This window comes from Nipponia nippon, unplaced genomic scaffold (assembly GCF_047370975.1).
Source record: "Nipponia nippon isolate SJK-2023a ecotype South Korea unplaced genomic scaffold, ASM4737097v1 scaffold_7, whole genome shotgun sequence".
NCBI classification, from domain to species: domain Eukaryota; kingdom Metazoa; phylum Chordata; class Aves; order Pelecaniformes; family Threskiornithidae; genus Nipponia; species Nipponia nippon.
In genome coordinates, this window is record NW_028262391.1 from 7,798,767 (window position 1) to 7,820,257 (window position 21,491).

The following is a 21,491-nucleotide window of genomic DNA, read 5'->3' on the forward strand; positions in this document are numbered from 1 at the left end:
AGTTGTCTTCTGTAATGGTTGGGGAGTTAAAAAAAAATTACATCATTCTGTATTTCTAAGTAACATAAAATAAATGCCTTCCTAAAAGAAAATATACGAAGTACAAAAACATTCAGGAGCAATGACACCAGGTCTCAGTTTAGAGTTTGAATATTTGGAAGCTCAAATCCAGTTTAGTGTGCTGAATTGATGTGGCCATAATAAAATCAGGTTTTTGTTCAGAGAGAAAATTCAAAGGCTTAAGTGGTAAGATACTAGATGATGTTAGGACAGTTGATATAGCAGTTCCACTGCTTAAGTATCTAAATCTCATCAAAATATTCCCATAAAAAGATATTCCGGAGTCATTGTTTGAAATGGAACTTAACATGCCAAAAGTGTCTTTGAAAATTTTACCGTGTAAGAGCATTTCTTAAGCCTTTTGAGTTTTTTTTTTATTACCATGAATTACAGATGTACAAAAAGTGAATTATTTGCTCAATTTTAATTCCTTTGTATTTAGGTTGTAACAATTGCTATTTCTGAGGTTTCTTATTTCTCAAACAGAACTTTTGGGGTACAATTCCGTTGTGTTAATGTAAGTGTGCCATTAGTGCCATTTGAGGTTCATTGGGCTATTCTGCCTAACCTCCAGATCTATTCCAGAAGGAGGTGGATCTCGTTCAGGTCCTGTGTTGTATCTGTAAGCTCCACGTGGGCATCGTAGAGTACTCTAGGTGCATCACATCGCATAGGTGCTTGTGTTCAGACAGTTGAATCGTGTCTTCAAAGGCCTCGTTTCTGCCAGTGAGAATACTAAGTATGTTAGAGAAAAGCAGATGCCTGAAATAAGCCTGTTCTTTCCAATTTCAGAAGATAATGGAAGCAAGTTTTGCAGAAAAGTAAGAATGGTCTGACAGGGACTTGTTATACAGTCTCTCTCCTTGCAGTTTTATAGGCGCTGTTTCCATGTCTTGTAATGTTGAGACCATGCTGAAACTTGCTGTCCATTGCTGCAGGGCTTTTGCTGTGATAGAAATAAATGCTTGGACATGCTCTTTACTTAATTTTCTTAGTTTTGTTTGCAAGGAATCAAGTAGTGTAATACTTTGATTCTTCTTCTTCAGGGGAGACTAATCCTGTCAAATACTATGGAAAATATTTGCATGGTTGGCAAGTCTGATTTTTTTTTTTTCCCTGGATGCTTTTTCCATGTAATTTTTTACTTTCTTCTATTTTCAAAAAAGGTCATTTGAAAACTTCAACATAATATGTTTTTAAAACAGAACAGTCAGCTTTATTCTAGATACATCATTCTGGAGTTTTCAATCTCCAAAAAAATGTTTTCAATTAATTGGGAAAAATCTGTGAAGTCTGCGGGCCACTCTTTCCAGTTTTATTTCTTGTCATTTGTTTTGTAAGTTGCTTCTGTATGGGATGTTTGGTTTTTTCATATATGCAGCAAAACAAAAATGTGTGTTTTGTTAGAGGCTTAATTATGGAGCCTAAACATCTTACAAAGAATAATTTAGGTGCAATACGAAGCTTTTTCTACCCATGTTTGTGATCAGTCTCACCATTGTAGGTGAAAAGAGCTATTTTCTGATGTCTGTTGATAAGTATTAGGATGATTGTTGTCATGTTATTTTTCTGTATCTCTTAAGTGACAATTGTGAATAAAATTGCATTAGACTATAAATAAAATGCAGCTATTACTGTTCGTTTTCTGGAGTTGTGTAAAACTGTTCACTTATAAAAAGTTTTACAAATTAATAGCATGGTAAATGGCGATAGATAATGAGGTTTGAGAAAGATGCAATATTAAAAACACTATTAAAATGATAGGTGGTGGTTTTAAATTAGGTATTGGTCAGTATCATAGTCAGTGGTCTCAGCATTGGATTTAATCGTAGTGTAGGTATTCTGGCAAACAGTCTGCAGGGATTTCAAGGTAAACATGAAATGCTTTTGTACATGTTTGTAGGAAGTGTCTACAAACTAAACATATAGCAAGAGAGAAGATCTGAAGATTTGACAGCTGGGCATTGAAGGCTGACTTTGTGGACTGATCAGTTGGGAAGAGTTAACATTTTGATATGGAATGAAAGATGCCACGATGCAGATAGACCTTAAAAGTAAATTGGCCATGAAGGGCTTTGTTTGATATAATAGAGAAAATTGTGCAAATGGAAAGGGCAACATAAATCTTTGCAGTGTCCCGGTTAGCCAGGGGATGAGTACATCGAGGTGAGAGAGAAGCACGTTAAGGATGAAAGGTGACCCAAAGGTGAGGAGGACAATCTCATCTTATTTTGCTCAACTATATCTTGGAATAAATTGGTCAGATTTCTATTTTTATTTTAAGAGTGGGGAAACAAAAATAATTGGGAGTATATGCATGAGGTTTAGTAAAGCTGAAGAAACAAAATTGTCTAGTTATGAAGATGATTTGACTGAAGAAGAAATCTTATCATAGAAGAAGAAATGTGGTGATTTTAATTCTTCCAGAGGTGGTTTTCGAGAGAGCGTGAAATGAGGAAGCAAGTGGTGAATGTAGTCGGAGTCTGCTGGGACAGACCTTGCAATAAAATGGGTAGGTCTTAAAAGTTGTGGTGCATTGAAAAAATTGATAGGTACAGTATGAGAAAAGGAAATACCTATAGCAGTAGTAAAGTCATACACAGTTTCAGTAATCCAGATATAGTATTGGACAAGCTATCAATTCATTATTTGTTTTGCGTAGAGTTGATTTGTTCAAAGTTAAATTTGGAGTGGTCCCATTGAAAGTGGTAGGCGTTTGATGGTTTACTCAAGTGAATTTGCCAGGACTTCACCCTATGTATTTTTATTTCCTTGAAGAGTGTTGGAAGGGTATGCAGCATGAGCTAAAGTCTTTCTGGGTTGTGTCTGTCTCTTACTGCTGTTCCTATGGCTGTCTAAAACAGTAAACATGGCCATAAGTGCAGTCAGACAAGTGTGGAGGGCAAATGGTTGCCCGTAGTTTGGTTTTCTCCCACTCCTGAATTTTTTATGTATGATTTTAAGTAAGCAGTTTGAAATGGCTGTAGCAGTTTCTGCATAATTTGATCAGATAGGTAATAAATATTTTTTTTCTTTCTTTCTGTCTACAGGAACACCGGTGTACTCAGTAGCCTGGGGACCAGATTCTGAAAAAGTCCTCTATACTTCAGGGAAACATCTGATTATTAAACCTCTTCAGCCAAATGCTAAAGTTTTGCAGGTATCATTAACACGTTAAGGTTGTCTCACACTTCCATGTGAAAACTTTTTTCAGTTATCTACAGTTTTGCATACAACATAAAATGTTGTACAAACATAAAATGTTCGTGCTAAAATTTTCCATGCCACATGTGTACCACTCATTTCTCCCCCCCCACCCCCCCCACCCCTTTTCAGTTTTTTTTGAGAATAAGGAGATTGTTCATTTCTCTAAACTAAAAGATTTTTGACAATTTCTGCTGTGGATATTCTTCAGGCATGTGATTAAGCATTTCTCTTTTCGTAAATAAAGAAAAAGCAAAAAGATACAGAAGTCTTTCCCTTTTCATTTGTTACAAAAAGGCAGAAAGATACAGAAGCAATCGTTTAGAACATGCTTTTAGTGCATATTGTTATGCTTTCGTTCTGCCTTGTTCAGGCCGTATTTAACTTATTTTTCTGTAGAAGAGATGACATCTGTGCATTTGTACTGTTGGAAAACCTGATCTACATTGGAGTCTATGAATGCTAGTAAATGATGAATGATAAACATTAAAAATAGAAGTTGTCAGACTTGTTGCATCTATGTTTAATTGTTTTTTTTTTTTTCATTTCAGTGGAAAGCCCATGATGGACTTATTTTAAAAACTGACTGGAACTCAGTTAATGATCTGATTCTTTCTGCAGGTGAAGATTGTAAATATAAGGTGAGTACTGGCTAACTTTTTAGGGTAAACTAAATGATGGAGAAAGATATTAGGCATTCTGATGTTTTCTAATTTTGATACTACTTGGAAGCTCAAATTTAAATGAGTAGTATTTCAGTTTTCAAGAAAAACTTGTTACCCTGAGTTGTATTATTTGTAAATACATCTTGCTCTGACTAGTAGCATAAAATTAGAAATGTGTTTTTTTTAAATACAGCAGAATAAAAATAGGTAAAATGCAAGTGAAACAAATTCCAAAAGGAAATATGTAGAAATATAGAAATGATTACTTGAAATAGTATAAGCTATGACACATGCTGAAAAAGGTAATGATACATAAAATTAGAGGAGATAAAGCTACTGTTTTCTATTACAGGAGCATTAGTGAATCCCTTAGGAAATTTTTTGGTTAGAATATTCTGTATCCAAAATGGAAAGCACATATTGTGTTTCTTCCCTTAAGTGGGAACTTATTGTATCATATGTTGGTTCTGTCATTCTCTAAGGATATAATGGCTGTGATAAAAATGTACACAATTAAGAAATTAAAAAAAAATCAAAGTGTTAAAATCAAATGACTTCACTCTGTGAATTGGCTTTCTGGTATTCTCTTGGCTTCAATCAGTGAGAAAATGTCTTTGATCTGGAAATTTGCAGAGGTGCCTCGCATTGTTGGGAAATGAGTGCAAATAGAATAAACTTTGTGGTTGTTTTACAGACTTACAGTAATTTGCAGGTGTGGTGGGCTGACCCTGGCTGGACACCAGGTGCCCACCAAAGCCGCTCTATCACTCCCCTCCTCAGCTGGACAGGGGAGAGAAAATATAACGAAAGGCTCGTGGGTCGAGATAAGGACAGGGCAAGGTCACTCACCAATTACCATCACGGGCAAAACAGACTCGACCTGGGAAAATTAGTTCAATTTATTACCAACCAAATCAGAGTAGGGTAATGACAAGTAAAAATTAAATCTTAAAAACACCTTCCCCCCACCCCTCCCTTCTTCCCAGGTTTAATTTCACTCCCAATTTCTTTATCTCCTCCCTGCCCAGCGGTGCAGGGGGACAGGGAATGGGGGTTGGGGTCAGTTCATCACACGTTGTCTCTGCTGCTCCTTCCTCCTCGGGGGAGAAATCCTCACACTCTTCCCCTGCTCAAGCGTGGGGTCCCTTCCACAGCTCTACAGGTCCTGCCGGGAGCCTGCTCCAGCACGGGCCTCCCATGGGGCCACAGCCTCCTTCGGGCATCCCTCTGCTCCAGCGTGGGGTCCTCCACGGGCTGCAGGTGGAGATCTGCTGCACCATGGACCTCCATGGGCTGCAGGGGGACAGCCTGCCTCACCAATGGGCTTCCCCAGGGGCTGCAGGGGAATCTCTGCTCCGGCGCCTGGAGCACCTCCTCCTCCTCCTTCTGCACTGACCTTGGTGTCTGCAGGGCTGTTCCTCTCGCACAGTCTTGCTCCCCTCTCTGGCTGCGCTTGCACAGCTTTTTTTTTTTTTCCGCTTCTTAGCTATGTTATCCCAGAGGCACCACCACCATCACTGATGGGCTCAGCCTTGGCCAGCGGTGGGTCCATCTTGGAGCCAGCTGGCATTGGCTCTGTCAGACGTAGGGGAAGCTTCTAGCAGCTTCTCACAGAAGCCACCCCTGTAGCCCCCCCACTACCAAAACCTTGCCACGCAGACCCAAAACAGCAGGAAACAAAATTCATTAGTTCAAAATATTTTGTACAGAAAATGTAACATTTGCTATAGCCGCAAAGCAAAGTCTATTGCATTAAACAAACCAATATTGATTAGGAACAACCTTTAATGAAAAGTGAACTACAATATATGTGATTTTTCTAGTTACTCAAAAAGGCACTGAAATAACTTAGTGTATTTCTGCAACTTCTGTGATCATGAGGGATAGCTCTAGAATAAGTAAATGTACACCCAAACTATGTTCATATAGATATATATATATATTTAAATTTTTTTAAAGGTTTGGGACAGTTATGGACGTCTACTGTACAGCTCACAGCCCCATGAATATCCTATAACATCTGTTGCCTGGGCTGTGGATGGAGAATTATTTGCTGTGGGGTCTTTTCATACTTTGCGTCTATGCGATAAAACTGGGGTAAGTAACAACTCTGAGAAATAGCAGATGTGGAATTGCACAAATTTTTTGATAATACAGTAGATATTCCTGAGGATATACGTGTACAGGTGGGTATTTTTATTAGCAAAAACTAGTCCTGACTTCCCACGCCTTCCTACTGGGTGCATCTGACTAAGATGTTGCCTTCTTGATCTGCTTAGCTGCACTTCTAAATATCTTTGGGGTTGGATAAAATTGTTTTAATAATATTTTGCCTTTCAGGACATTAAATTTTTCTGTGCATTTTTTAGCTTTTTTCCTTAAAAACACAAAGAGTTTACAAGCATCTCCTGTAACACAATCATAAAATGCAGTTATTAACCATAAAAAGCAAGGAGTGTATAATAATAACCTATCTTAAAAAAGGAGGTAGAAGAACAATGTCCTGTGCTTTTATTATTTAGCTTTAATCCTCCTGGGGGCCATCACAAGTCAAATGAAGCACGTGATTGGGAAAAGCCAACACGGCTTCACAAAAGGCAGATCGTACCTGACAAATATGGTGGCCTTCTATGATAAAGTGACCTGCTCAGTTGACATGGGGCGAGTGGTTGCCTGAACAAGTGGTCTGTGCAGTGGGTGAGGAATTGGCTGATGGACTGCACCCAAAGGGTGGTGGTAAATGGCTCTTTTTCAAACTGGCAACCTGTCACAAGTGGAGTCCCCCAAGGATCAATATTGGGCCCAATGCTATTCAGTATCTTCACAAGTGATCTGGATAATGGGATCAAGTGTAGCCTGATGAATTTCACAGATGACACCAAATTGAGTGGGGAGGTAGACACTCTGGAAGGGAGAGCCACCCTGCAGGAAGATCTGGATAGGCTGGAAGAGTGGGCTAACAAGAACCTTATGAAGTTTAACAAAGACAAGTGTAAGGTCTTGCACCTGGGAAAACATAATCCAGGAGTGCAGCTCAGACTGGGATCCACCTGGCTGGAGAGCAGCTCTGTGGAAAGGGACGTGGGGATCCTGGTGGACAGGAAGCTCAACATGAGTGAACGGTGTGCTGCTGCGGCCAAGAAGGCCAATAGGATGCTGGGTTGCATCAAAAAGGGCATCACCAGCAGAGATAAAGAAGTCATTATCCCTCTCTACTCAGCGCTTGTCAGGCCACACCTGGAATACTGTGTACAGTTCTGGTCCCTGTTATACAAAAAAGATGTGGGCAGGCTGGAGGGAGTCCAGAGAAGGGCCGCCAAGATGATCAAGGGTCTGGGAAGCCTGCCGTATGAGGATAGGCTGAGAGAGCTGGGTTTGTTCAGCCTTGAGAAAAGGAGGCTTAGAGGTGATCTCATCACCATGTACCAGTACTTAATGGGGAGCTACAAAGAAGATGGAGACTCCCTTTTTACAAGGAGTCATGTGGTGAGGACAAGGGGTAACAGGTACACGTTACTCCTGGGGAGATTCCGATTGGACACAAGAGGTAAATTTTTCACAATGAGAACAGTCAATCATTGGAATAATCTCCCCAGGGAAGTGGTTGACTCCGGTACGCTGAACACATTTGAAGACTCAGCTGGACATGGTGCTGGGGCATCTCGTCTAGATTGTGCTAGAAAGGCTGGACCAGATGATCCTTGAGGTCCCTTCCAACCTGGTATTCTATGATTCTATGATTGAGCTTTTCTTCTTAAAAAATACTAAGAGTTGACAAGCACATCTCATGAGGAGATCACAAAATGCAGTTGTCAGGCGTTAGAAATGGTAAGGCTAAAGCAGTACTAAAAGAGGAGCTAAAAGAACATTCATGCTTCTACTTCGGATGGCTAGACAGGGCATAGTTTTTCAAGCTAAGGACATACTTTAATCTTCTCATCTGAGCATCTCTATTACTTCTTAACTGTTGTGAGAGAAGAAAGGCTCCTAAAGAAGATACCTTTGTTTCTCTCTCTCTTTTTTTTTTTTTTTTTTTACTTGAAGCTTTATTCCCGGTTTGTTTTTGTTGACCTAGGTTTTTTTTTCAACTTGGTCTCAAATTAAAATTGATTTAATGCGGTTTCATCTACCTTCATCAGTATTCTACGTAAGTTAGCCCAGAGCACAGATTGACCTGATTGTCTCTGTGGTTTTCCTGTGGTTCTGCAACTTTTTGTTCAGAGTCATGTTGCATCGAACCTTGCTGGTTTGGGATTTTTATTGTCCCATTCTCTACCTCTGTTCTTGTTGTATTTGTTGTTCTTTTGCTCAGACTGGGAAAACAGCATTTGCTGTGGTGTCTTCGGGCATCTTCAGTAGAGCATGGTTCTCCTTACCATGAACTTGGACTATGTGTTTCAAGTATTTTTGTGTTTGTGAAGAAGCGCCTTTAAAAATTATGAGAAGAGGCATGCAGGATAAGATCTCTGAGTCTTCATATTTCACTTTCTATACTGATTCTGGTTTCAGTGATCTTTGCTGACAGAAATAAGTGTAAGCTAGGTGTTAAGCTAGGGATTGCTTCTATTTTCTATGCCTTTTCCTCTTACTTGCTCTGAAAAATTCCTAGTGCTACTTAATCTGTATAAATAAAATTTGATTATAGTTATCTTGAAGGAAAACAAAAGTACTCACATGCAATTTTCTTTTGGAAAGTATTAATTTTCCCATTTTGAAAAAAAGTTGTTTTATTTTGATATCTACATTTTTAAGATTTTTATGTTAAGGAGATTTTTACTACCTGTGTGTTACAAACACACTAGAAAGTTCAGGAGAGCAAAGTAGTGAGCAGAGTTGGAGCCTGAGGTACAAGCTTGTGCAAAAGATTGGGGTACCACTTACATAGGTAAAAAAGATATTGAAGAGGTATAAAAGATAATGAAGTAAAGAAGATATTTCCTGTCTCTTTGGTTTAAGGCTGGAGAGCAGATTGCAATTTCCATCATTTAATGTTTTTCATTGTTGAAATGATTCTTTTTAGAGAAGATATATCTTACTGTTAGATTTACCTGCCTCTGTTTTGTTCAGAATTGGATAATATTTCTCTTTGCAGAAGAAAACAGATAAATTGTCTCTATGCATACAGTCATAAAGATTGTGCAGTCATGCCCCAGCTGTTAGAGGATGGGACACTCAGATTGTTGTTAAGTAGCTACATCACCAGTGGGGACATCTTTTCCTTTCCCTGGCATTCTTCTGGTTGGGTTAATCTTAGGCATTGAGGGCAGGATTTTGTCATTATCTCTACCAGCTCGGTGTGCATATCTGCTGATACACGTGCTGATTCCCTTAGAAGTGTCCTTTAGGATTGCCTCAAAGCTTTTGTTCCTAGGCAAGGTGAATAGGAAGGTTTTTCTCCATTTAATATGCTGCTTAATGCCACTTAAAATGTAATTAAAGCAAAATGTAATTAGACGTAATTAAAACCCTGACTGTCGCCTTTCTATCTCCCTATATAAATATGCTGTTGTGGAAGTGCTTATATATATATAGCATACTTCACTTGCTGAAGCCAAATAAGGTATATTTGTAAAAAGCAGTTTATATTAGTATAATGACATCTGTGTTGGACTACATTATGTAACATAAATTGATTTAAACAATCAGACTAGCCATTAGCATTTTCTTCTCGAAACGGCACTTTAAATCATGCCCTCTTCTTCCACATCCACTTTCCGTCTCCTTTCTGAGTACTGGGATCACTGAGCTGTATCAGCAAGTGGTAGACTGAAATAAATGTTTCTGATCCCGAGGGCCTTACTGTTTTTCTTGCTAGTTATTATGTAATATAATTTAATATAAGTATGGTTCCAACTCCTGCTAGCTGAAAACCAGTAATTTTTTAATCAGCATTTACTGTTGAACAGGCTTGTGGACTTCGTTTGAAATTTTAATGCAGATAGGTTTATTTTTTCATAAAATTAAGGGTCCTTTTACCTGGTTTATTACTCCATTCTTGAAGAAACAATGACACATACAGTAGCCAGTGCCAGATGCTTTTGTCTGTTTAGCAGCTAGCAATGGTAATTTATTCTCTTCAAAAGTCATGATTTTTCATGAAAGTTTCTTTTCTGACATTAAATGTAAATAGTTACTAAAGAACTAGCTTTGCTAGTATTGAGGGAAAAGGAAGAATGATTCACATACCACCAGAGTGATGGAGTTTGAAGAGAACCAGACCTGGCTTTTACTGGTCAACATAGACATTTTTATTATGTCTGATGTAATGGAGCTGTATTGGCAAATTGCTCCTCAGGGAGCCATCAGGCGATATATATATCATTAACTCTTCTCTAGCATATGTGTTCAGTTTGGGGACATAATTAAATTAAATTCTGTTAGTGTATGTTCTTTTCTCCTATTTTCTTTCTACCTGGATACTTTGTTCTAGCAGCTTCATGTTAAAAAAGAAAACTACAAATATAATAGTAGCTTTTAGAAGTTTTATTTCTTCATTTCAAAATAACTTTTGCTCTGATAGCATTATGTATCTAAAATAAATTATTATGGCTATCCTACAGAATACCACACAAAATATATTTGATGTTGAGGTTTGTTGCCTGCTTTAGTGTCTGTGATCATTAATCCTGCAGAGAGTGCTAAGATTAATTTTAAAGTATATATATTGAAATGTAAAGCTGGATGTATTGATGGGTAGACTTCAGTCTTCCTGGTGTTCACAGCCTTTCAGAATCTAATCACTTGGATGGAGGGCAGTGCTTAAAAAGTTCATTTATGTAAGCTATTTCCTGTGGTTCTGCATGCTTCCCTTGACATTACTGATCAGGTCAAAATATTTACACAGTAAGAGATGGTAAGAATGACTGAAATTCACTGATTTCCTCCTTCCCCACTCCACTCCCACATAAGTATCTTAGAAAATGGACCATACTCATCTGCTCCAAAGACAGGTTGCTTTCCCGGTGCCTCAGAGAGTGTGGAAGGATAATTGATAAAAAACTTGAAAGTGAAACACAGTGGTCAAATTAATCGTTTTAGAATTGCCAACAAAAGCTAGCAAAGATGGACATCAGATTTATGTTTTAATAACGCTGAATGTATTTATGCATTTGTTTTGGGGAGGCCTTTTAGATTTTTCTTCTGTTAATGATTTGTTTACCCTTAATGGGGATTGATCAGTTTGATTTGATTTTTGGTTGTTGTTATTCTCCAAATTAATTGTGCTCTTCTTGTTGAACAGTTTTTTTCTGGTGATGTTTATCTACAATCTGTTTTCATAAATAAATTGATGTTTCTTTGACTGCTAAATCTTGCTCTTTGATTTACTTTTATCTTGATTCCATCACTGTGCTTAGCAAGTGCTTTGTAATGAAAGCAATTTTCTGCATAAATCTGTAAGTTCATGCTTTTAAATGATTATGTACATTCTACAAACTCTTATTACAGAATGAATTGTGGCCATTTTACTAGACTGGTAGTTTGCAATTTGACTGATTCTGTTATACGTGGCTTTTTATATTCCATAGCTTGCTCCGTGGAATGTCTGATTTTGCTAGAAATTCTATAAAAAAACGTTTGGAAAACTTCATAAAACGTAGGGAATATTGCCTAATTTCTATAGAAAATGAGGAAAAACATTCTGCAAGTGTAACAACTACTCCTCACGTGCCACCCCATTTAAAACAAGTGTGAGTATGGTGCTATTGCTAAAAATATTGAGCTCTGTGACAACATGTTTCTATTCAGCTTTTTCTCGAAAAGATACAGACTTGAACTTAATGAAAGTTGATTACATTAATTTGATGTCCAGGGGTGGTCATATGTTAAATAATTAGCAGTGTTTGTCCTTTTTTCCTTATTTCCATATTTTTTAAACTGTCGGCAAAGAGAAGCTTTGAAAATAATTTTAAGTGTTTAGCATTAAAGCCATGATTTTCATTCAGGACAGTAAATTCTGTGACTATTGTAAAATTAACATAATTTATTCTTTAAATTGACATTAGATGTTAGACAAATATAAAAGAGAGAGCAAGATTTTGAAAGTGAATGTATACAGTACATATGTTTTTATGTTATTCTGATAGTGCTGAGTTGTCCTAAACTAGAGCACTATGAAAACCCAAGCAAATCTGGTTTGTATAGAGTTACAATGAGCTTTGATCTCATTACATTTAGTTTTAGTCTTGTTTGGCAATGTAACAAAAATAAGGGTTGTTTTTTTTCTGCATTGTCTCTATTTCATCTACCTTTATTAACAGTCATGATCCTGAATTCTTTGTAGCTCAATAAAAGAAAAAATATTACAGATAGGTTTCCCATGGAGTTATGTTGTTGACCAGTTCTTTCCAAGTTGGCCTGTTTTAATTTATTAGAATTGGCTAATGTAACTTCTGGAAGAAAATGAAAACATGTGGATCATCTATGGAAGCAATAATCTATTTAAAGCACTACATCAGTGCTTCATTTTCTAAGGTTAAGAATTTATATGGGACAGTTTGTCATCCTATTTTTAGTTCTTGGGTCTAATAGTTATGAGAATGTGCTTGATTTCAGGAGAATTTTAGATATCTTCTGCTTGGCTTTGTTCTTCTAATACACAGCTTAATACCTCACCTGGAGGTCATGGCTTAGTTTTTGATAATTCACATTAATTACTGGGATCAAGTCCAACAAATGTTTAAGAAGGCAACAGGATTCCTTCATAGTTCTGTACTTCAGTAGTCATGTCAAGGATAGTTTCTCCTCTTCAGGCAAATTGCCCTGTATTCACATGTAGCACTGGATTTCCTTACCTCCAGTTACGCATGTTGTCTCTGGTTTGTATAATCTTTTGTGGATTCCTGCGTGGTAGGAATTGAAAGCCTAATAAGTCATCTTATATTGTAAAATATCATTATATTTTATAGTGAGTAAAATATGGGGGGGGGGGGGTATATAGACAGATATACACGTATATTTCCGATGAGCTGATTCCATATATATATGTGCATATTCAGGTGTTTCTAATGCACCTAAGTACGGATTTGCTTTGTATAATTGATTTTTATAATCTTGTAAGATCCAATTTGCCTTCCATTACATCAGAAAATTAATAGTCATTTTCTGATGAGAAGCTTCTGGGCAGTTTGCACTCGAGTGTTGGTTCATCACTCAGGAGTAGTGAGAGCTGATTGCCAGCTTTTAGTGGACATTCAGACTATAATGTATTTTCAGATGTCAGCTGCCTCTGTACTAATGTGAAATGCCCTGTGGGGCACAAGGAAAACTGAGCCTTCACTTAAAAAGAACTAATTAATAGAAGTCCTCAGTTATTAGGAGCTGAAACTTTCTTGAAGCGTCAGACTTGGATTGGAGGCTGGTTCTAGCACGCTCGTTTTGTATCAGTTGGGGCATAAAGGGGCAAGAGCATCTATTTGCTGTTAGTCCGCTCTGTGCTCTGATTCCTGGAATGGATTGTGGAGGAGATTACACATTTTCTTTTCATAAACAAAGGCAAAATAATGGGCAAAGACTAGTATTAAAGTCAGTGGATTAGGTATGCTGTGTAGATTCTGACATAATGGGGAGGCTGAGCAGTTATCAGCTGTAGTTCAGCATATGTCAGCATTCCCTGATCAAAGCTCCACATGCCAGTAAACAGAGACCAGCCAGGAACAATCAAGTGTCCTTTGCACAGCTGACATCAGTATTACTCTTATACTTTAAAATTTAAGAAAATACTCTTTCTTCACTACGTTTCTTCAAAACATCTACGCTGTGGTATTATGTGGATAACCATTCTTAATATATTGCGGTCAGTCCAGAAATAATAACTAACTAAAACCTTCATATTGAGTCTTGGAGCATCGATATTACACATGTAAAAGACTGTTCTTGTTCCTGGGACACAGAGTTCTCTGAATCTGCTCATTGAAATAATTTTGCCGACATCTCAAGAGCCTCATCAGTCTCCATGTATGGAAGTCAAACAGTATTCAATGACTATAGTACTTCATCTTTTTTACTACATCTTGCAGTCAGAAGAGGGAAGCTTAAGTTATTGCATTTATGTATTGACTTAATATAATGAAACTTTTATAACTACTGTTTTTGTTCTTGAGAGAGTTCATTGAATTAAATGAAAAATTAATTATGACACAGGAAAAGTATAAGCCGAACAGTAATACCGAAGTATAATTTTGCAGCTAATGTTAGAACAACGTTCATACGGTCATTCCTACAGTCATATTCTTACCCTTTGTTTTTAACTCAGTGTATCTAGGAAATATATAACAGCTATTTCGGTTTTTAAAAATTGTTCCTACCTTACAAGTGGAGAGCTAAATGATTTTTATTATAACATTTTGTGTACATGATAAATGTACCAGACATCTGCAGGGAATATGACTCATTGGAGTGGTCTGAATTATACTGCGAGCTTTCAAAAATAACTGGAAAATAAAACTTTGTAATTGCTTTATATATTTTTTTGAAAAAATTTAGGTTGTAATCTGGAAATATTTTACTGAGTATTTCAACTACCTGAAAAAAAAGACTTCTGGTTCAAAAAAAAAAAAAAAAAGCCGTTTTGGAAATGTATCCTCTCAAAGATGCCGTGGATCTGCTATGCATAAAAAAGTAGCAGCAAAGCCACATTCTTCAAGCTCCTTAAACTGGTTCTTAGTTGATGGCTTGATGCCCCTTTATTATTCATTCTGCCTGATGGGTAGATTCTTGATCTAAGGGAAATGACCTTAGAAACAGCCTTGTCTGTTTGGGAGGATCCCAATATTCAGTTTTGAAATAGTAGTTCTTCAAACTGTTCTCAGATAGATCACATCTGGCCAGCTGTGAAAAATATGTCTGGGATGTAGGACATTTAGAGCATTCTCTGAGTGTGCTTATTACAATCATTTGTCCTACAACCTCAAGTGCTTACTCATTTGCCATATAAGGATGTCAGGCATAGTTAAATATTATGCTCTTAATTACTATAGAGTGTTTCATACAGAATTCATCCCGTTGAGACAAAAGAGTAGGTTATGGACTTTTCTCCAAACCTTGCAATTACCTTCCCCAACGGCGGATCATATAGGCAGTGAAAGGCGTGTCTGTGAGCCAAGAGGCATGGAAGCCGAAGCCTTAAAATTGAGTGCTTGAAATTGGAAATTCGGTCAGTGCTGACATTGTCTTTCGCTCGCCCTTGTGTGCGTAGGCAGTAAAAGAACCTTAACTCAGTAGGTCGTCTTACACCGTGTTCTGCAAATCATTAGCGCAACTGGGAGGTTGAATTTCATCCCATTGTGTTGCCTTGCTATTGAACGTATAAGTCTGACACCTTTATTTTCCTGTAATTTTTGTGATTCCATTTCTCATAAATCGTATGAAGACTTTGTGTGAAGGGCTTAGTATTTCTTGGGTTTTATGTGTACTGCAAAAGAAATCAGAATATAAAGTGTGTTAGAAACATTAGGTGAGTATTTTCTTCCAACTGTCTCTCCTTTGGTATAATATCATGTATCCAAAAGTCATGAGAATCCAATGTCGACATTTAACTTCAATCACATGGTTTTTTTTTCTCACTGATTTGATTCTTAAGATGTCAAATGTATTTGAATATTCAGGTAGTTCTTCAATTGCTAAATGTTTTTTAAAATATTCTATTACACAGTTCTGAAGAGGCTATTGTTGAGATTTGCTTCTCATTTTAAAACCTGGTTTAATGTCTTCCTAAAAGTCCGTAAAAAGGTTATTTCATTTTTTGTCATCCACTTTCAGGGAAACACTTGTTTGGAGATTTGGGATGATTTGTATGAACTGTATTTCTGAGATGCAAAAGAGAGAAAACAAGTGTCTCGGTCTGGAAATTCTTCTAGTTTTTTACAAGAATGTATTAATAAGGATCCAGCTAAACTTTAGAGGAGCCTCGTACATAAGGCTGGGGGAATTTAAGAATAAAGCTCTTCATTGGAGGAAATTTAAATATTGAAAAGGAACAAAATGAGGTTTAGTGCTAAATGTAAGCTTCTCTCATAACTACATTCATACTATGGATCAGAAGGAAAAAAAGCGAATGCTAGTTTTAATACCTCTTTCTTGTTCCTTGGCTAGGAGGATTTATCATTTTATTTTTTGCAATGCTAACGGAGAGAATGAAAAGCTGGGGGGGTGTGAAAGGATAAGAACTCATGTGCTGTTTCATTAAAAGCGCATGCTCTGCCTGTGCAGCATGGGCAGGATGGGGGGGCACTGTGCCCTGGGCAGAGGCTGGCAAGGAATTAAAATGTTAAATGCAGCTTACACTCTGTTGCTAGAGAGTATAAAGCTCCTTTATTTTTTTATTAAGAGCATCTTTTAGCAGCCAGCCCACAGTTCAGGAACTGCTGTATAACCTCTGGTGGCGTTTGCCTGAGGCTGGCTAGCTGCTTGGGCAGAGTGGCATGTCTCCTCGTCCCTGATCCGTGCTGCGCTGCAGGCTTCCAGTCACTGCTGCTTTCACAGCTTCCTGCTATCCCAAAAATTTTGGGCCTCTATTTAAAAAACAATAAACCAAACTGATAACTATATTTTAATAGACGTAGGTGATGTAAACCACTAGTAGAAGATGAAGGAAAATGTTAGCCGCAATACCACAGCAATGCGTTCTTTAGGACCAAGTCAGCCTGTCTGCCTTGCAAAATCCAGTTAGCAGGAAAATGTACAATGATGCCATTTTGCCTACCATTTGAATTTCTAGCTCCGTAGGAAAGCAGATATGCTACTTATTTTGATAAGAAGATTCTGAAAAATAGTTATTTGAGCTGTGCCCCCATGACATTAAGCTGTGATACTCCTCTGTGAGCACCTCTTAATTAGTCTAAACCAAACGCAACACACTGAGCTGTTGTTTCTGGTTCTCTCCAAAGCTAGGCCAGATGCCACTGCTTTGGTTGCAGTAATGTTTCAATTTTTCATTGTTATTTCAAGCATAGCATATGGAAATTTTTAATACATCCTTCTCCTGTACAGTAACAACAGACACTAGAGAAAAAGGTAGGCAAGGTTAAATAACAATAGCTAATAAAAAAGCTGCTTTTTTATGTTAGGAGGAGAACAGAATACAGGCATTACTTTCAGAGCTTTTCTTAATCCACCAATGTCCCTTATGTTGGAAGCATGGAGGGAAGCAACACAAGAGCTTTGCAATCCTCTGTATGCTGGGGTAGGAGTGCCTTGTTTATACTGACTGATTTTGCCCAGGCCTTGCTATTTGTCTGTTCAGGAGCTGCTGTCACTGCAGCATAAACTGAATGCATCACACTTAAGACCATAGCCCGTTGCACCCATGTAACCAGTATAATTGTTTTTAAGTATGTTCACTTAATTTTTGTGTAGCAATCGTCTAGATTCATGAATGACTAAGCACACTTTAAATGTGTTGTGACTAGATAACTTTTACCTCATGTGCTTCAGGCATTGTGACATTTTTCATTTCTGCCCTACCTGATGGTTTTCCTTTTTGTATCCCCATTTTTCAAGAATCTGACATAAGACATTTAATCTCTTTGGTTTGCTTATTCAAGCTGTAATAAAAAGTTAGTTCATTGAAGTTTTGTAAAAAATTATAACCGTGCAAATCTGTTTATTACAATAAATCATTTCCAAAAAGTACAAAAAAATTTAAGAATTCTTTTTTCTTTTTCTGCAAGTGGTCTTATGCTTTAGAGAAGCCAAACACTGGCAGCATATTTAACATTGCTTGGTCCATTGATGGGACTCAGCTAGCTGGAGCATGTGGAAATGGACATGTCATTTTCGCCCATGTTGTGGAGCAACGCTGGGAGTGGAAGAACTTTGAAATAACGTTAATTAAGAGAAGAACCATGGAGGTAATCTTCACAGTTCAGAGCTGTGATTCTGATTACTAGCTTTCTAAGGCTTTTTTTAATACAGAATGTGAATTTTTAGTCCTCGACAAAACATTATCGTTTTTTTTCTGTGTATACGTGACTGAAAATGTTTAAATCATAAAATGGCCAGAGTTAGCAAATGGTGTAAATAATTGTCAGTTGTACAGAAGATCAGATGCATGTAGACCAAACCATACCACCAGATGGGCCGGAATTACTGAACTCAGAAGTACTTTATCCTCCAGAAAAACGTGAAGCTCATTTGAAGAGCATGTGAAATTAGCTGTGGGAGGCCGCTTACAAGAGAGAGAATTTCCAGTGTAATGAAAATGTTTATGCAGAAAACAATGCAAATACATTGTCAAAACCAAAGCATCATATTAAATGGTATTACAGTAACTGTCAGCAAAGATGAAGCTGCATAATTAAGTGTAGATAATATAGAGGAGCTTTCTTTACCTTATCTGCATTCATGAGTTGTTAGAGGCACTGATGCGCTTCGTAATAGCTAATGCTTTAGTAAGGTTTACTGTATCCCTGTTAATGAAGCTATGATGAATGTTGCTGTCTTAGGGCATTTCCAGATAAATTTGGTTGCTGGCTATAACTGTAAAGAGTTGTAATGTGCTTGTCTGCACCACGTATTATGTTACAGCCTGGATTCAGATCTTCCAAAGCTACAGAAATTTGTCATGTATCATATAACATCTATCAGGTACCTGTGTGGTGCTTCCAGCTGAGTACTGAGGAATAGGCATTGACCTCAGTGGGAGCTGCCAAGTCTCAGCACTGCTGGAAATGAAACAGGCCCCTACATGTGGTTTCTGGAGCTTGAGTTTAGGATCCTTCTTTTGAAAAATCTTGGCCTGAACCCACATTTAGGTTACCAAATATCTGGGAATTAATACAAAAATATGAATTTTTACCTTCTAATTTGTCCTCTGTGTTCCCAGACACTGACTCACAACATTCACTCTCTGAACACTGGGATAATGTAAGATTTCCATTCTTACAAATTTTCCAAATTACACATTTGGTATTGGACACCAGGCCAATGTTTTCTATATCGAAGTCAAGTTCCTAAATTCCTAATTAGGCTTATAAATGTTTTTTGTCTTGGTTCTTTAATGTTGAATATGTAATTGAGAAAAGTTGTAACAACAGAAATGCTATATTACAATTTGGTCCAGTGGGTGGGATAACATGAGTCAGTGTCTGGGAACACAGAAGACAAATTAGCAGGTAAAAATTCATATTTCTTCTTTCATTCCCAGACATCGAGTCGTAACAGATGGGCTCTCTGAATAATCTCCAGAGTGTTTGAATATGCAAACGACTGAGGAAGTATAGCTAACCCTGATTCGGGACTAATTTTTTGTTTTATTATTTTATAGCAATTTTATTTTATTCCTATATATTAATGTAGGAAAATACTGCCTACAAAAAAGTTCTAGATGCATTCTTTTTTTCTGAGTACTACAATAGCTAAGTTAATTATGGACATATCTCTGTGGTGGACATAGCAATTAATATGTCTTCAGAAATGGTTTCTGGGCTTTCATAATAATTGAGTTCAGTCGTTTTGCAATTGGTTGCATAATGGAGAAAATAAAAAAGAAGTTACCACACTCAGAATGGTGACATCTTAAACAAACAAACAAGCAAACAACCCCCCCCCCCCCCCCAAAAAAAAAAACCCTTGTTGTATCTCCTTAGATTTTAGCTGCCTAAAATCTTTGAGCTCAAAAATCTGTATTGATTACAGGCAAACTGTGATTTTCTTGAAACATTGTCATTTGAGCAAATTTTCACAGAAATGGCAAAGGCACAGCCTGCTCAGCAACGCCATCTCCTAAACTTCCCTTACTTCTGAGTGTGGTAGCATTAAAATATATGCTAGAGCTATTCAACATCTAGACAACATATCTTTATCCAAATCTTGGATATTGCTGAATTGTTTTGATGGAATCATGATGGGATCGCTGAAGTATTATATTTCAAATGTTTAAATAATCAGCAACTGAACACTGAGTCTTAAAATGGGAACTTTCAGACATCCTTGATCTCAGATGATTTTCTCAACCTCATGTATAATATTGCGCTTATACCTTATGTATTCCAAGTACACATTAATTACGCCTTTCTCTTAAGGAACTCCATCCAGCTCTTCCGTAATTATTCATTTTTTATTCAGTGTTTATAGAACCTTTGAGTTTAAGTTTTCACCAGTGCTGTGAAAGTGCCTGTTCCCACATAGATATGTTCTTCTAATGGCATAATAGCATCAGCATATACTTATAATAAGAAAGAATATGATATTTCACTAGTTAGTTTTCATTTCAGTTATTGTTTTATTCAACCAAAATTTTCCTTTGATTAGGTGCACAATGTTATTAATGATGCGGTAGATTTGTTGGAATTCCGTGACAGGGTTATTAAGGCCTCTTTGAACTATGAGCATTTGGTTGTTTCAACTTCTCTTCAGTGTTACGTGTTTTCGTAAGTAATAAAAATTCGTTAAGCTTTCTCAAGTTTATCTAACAGTTGCAAGAGAGTAGTGGAAACTTTATTTGAAGTACAGTAGTTCATTTTTTTTTTTAACTAATTGAAATATTCTATGGAGCCTAGCATCATCTACAACAAAATGTATTGGAGTATAGTTGCCCTCCCCGTGTCATCCTTTCTTTCAGCTTCTTGCTGGTGTCATGACTGCCTGTTCATTTTGGTACAACAATTCGGCAGGCTTTCTTTTCACGTGGAGGCAGTAGGATTGGTGGCTGGATGCAGGTCTATTTGTGCCTCCTTTTTTTGGATACTGCTTCTGGCATGCCATTATTTTGGAATAGAATAGGAACGATTCAATCCTACATCATGTTTTAAGAACATGATCTTCTGTTTCATACCTGAAATTTAAAGTTTGCTCTTAAAGGCACTTACCTGTTCAGTGAGATGATTAATGCTGAACAATAATGCAGCCTGTAATAGGGCACACAAGACTCTGTCCTGCCTCCAGAGCACTGTAAAAGAGTTGAACCACAATTCAGAAATATTTTAAAAATATGTTTGTTTCATATAAATATGATTTTGCTGTTTACTCAGACTCCTAGGTCAGCTGCTGCTAGTGGGAAGGGATCCAAAAATGAAGGCAGAAGTGTTATTGGGTCATACTGCATGGTTATCAGTGTTACTTGGCTTCCTAAATGCTGTTTTCCTTTTGAAAAAAACCCTTTTTAGGAATGTTAGATGATTAAAATGTGTGCGCTGTACTTAGTGAATTCAACTTTGTATTTGCAATGATATGTGAAGATCAGCGGTTTTAACAAATGGTGATTTTTTTCTTTGCAGTACAAAGAACTGGAATACACCACTGATCTTTGACCTGAAGGAAGGAACAGTTAGTTTGATTCTACAAGCGGAAAGGTAGCTTACTTCTTGTAACGCTCACTGTTAGATGTGAATGTGCATTTCCTAAAACTTTGTTATATAACATAAGCACATATTGAAATAATAGAAAAAAAGTGTACAGTATTGGTAAGTAGCATGTGAAGGCTTAGCTGGTATATTTGCTATAGATCTGGGATGGCAGTAATGAATCTTTTCATGTATTACATATGTATGTTTGTACTCTTATTTATGGAAGAAAGTAGATCTTCTGACATTACACTAAGACTGGTTCTTCTGATGTTTTATAGTG

At 37.2% G+C, this 21,491-nt stretch overlaps 1 protein-coding gene across 7 annotated transcripts in view; it reads left to right on the top strand.

Moving 5' to 3' along the window:
- IFT80 (intraflagellar transport 80) overlaps window positions 1–21,491 on the top strand; it is a 61,873-nt gene that overhangs the window by 16,825 nt on the left and 23,557 nt on the right. For all 7 annotated transcript variants that reach the window (XR_015700510.1, XR_015700511.1, XR_015700513.1 and 4 more), the window contains 6 exons: window positions 3,111–3,220; window positions 3,816–3,905; window positions 5,889–6,026; window positions 17,597–17,776; window positions 20,178–20,296; window positions 21,143–21,217. Coding sequence is in view for 2 of the 7 variants with exons in the window: in XM_087739669.1 (XP_087595795.1) it covers window positions 3,111–3,220; window positions 3,816–3,905; window positions 5,889–6,026; window positions 17,597–17,776; window positions 20,178–20,296; window positions 21,143–21,217 (712 nt within the window). In the remaining 5 variants the exon portion in view is untranslated. The remainder of the gene's footprint in view (window positions 1–3,110; window positions 3,221–3,815; window positions 3,906–5,888; window positions 6,027–17,596; window positions 17,777–20,177; window positions 20,297–21,142; window positions 21,218–21,491) is intronic.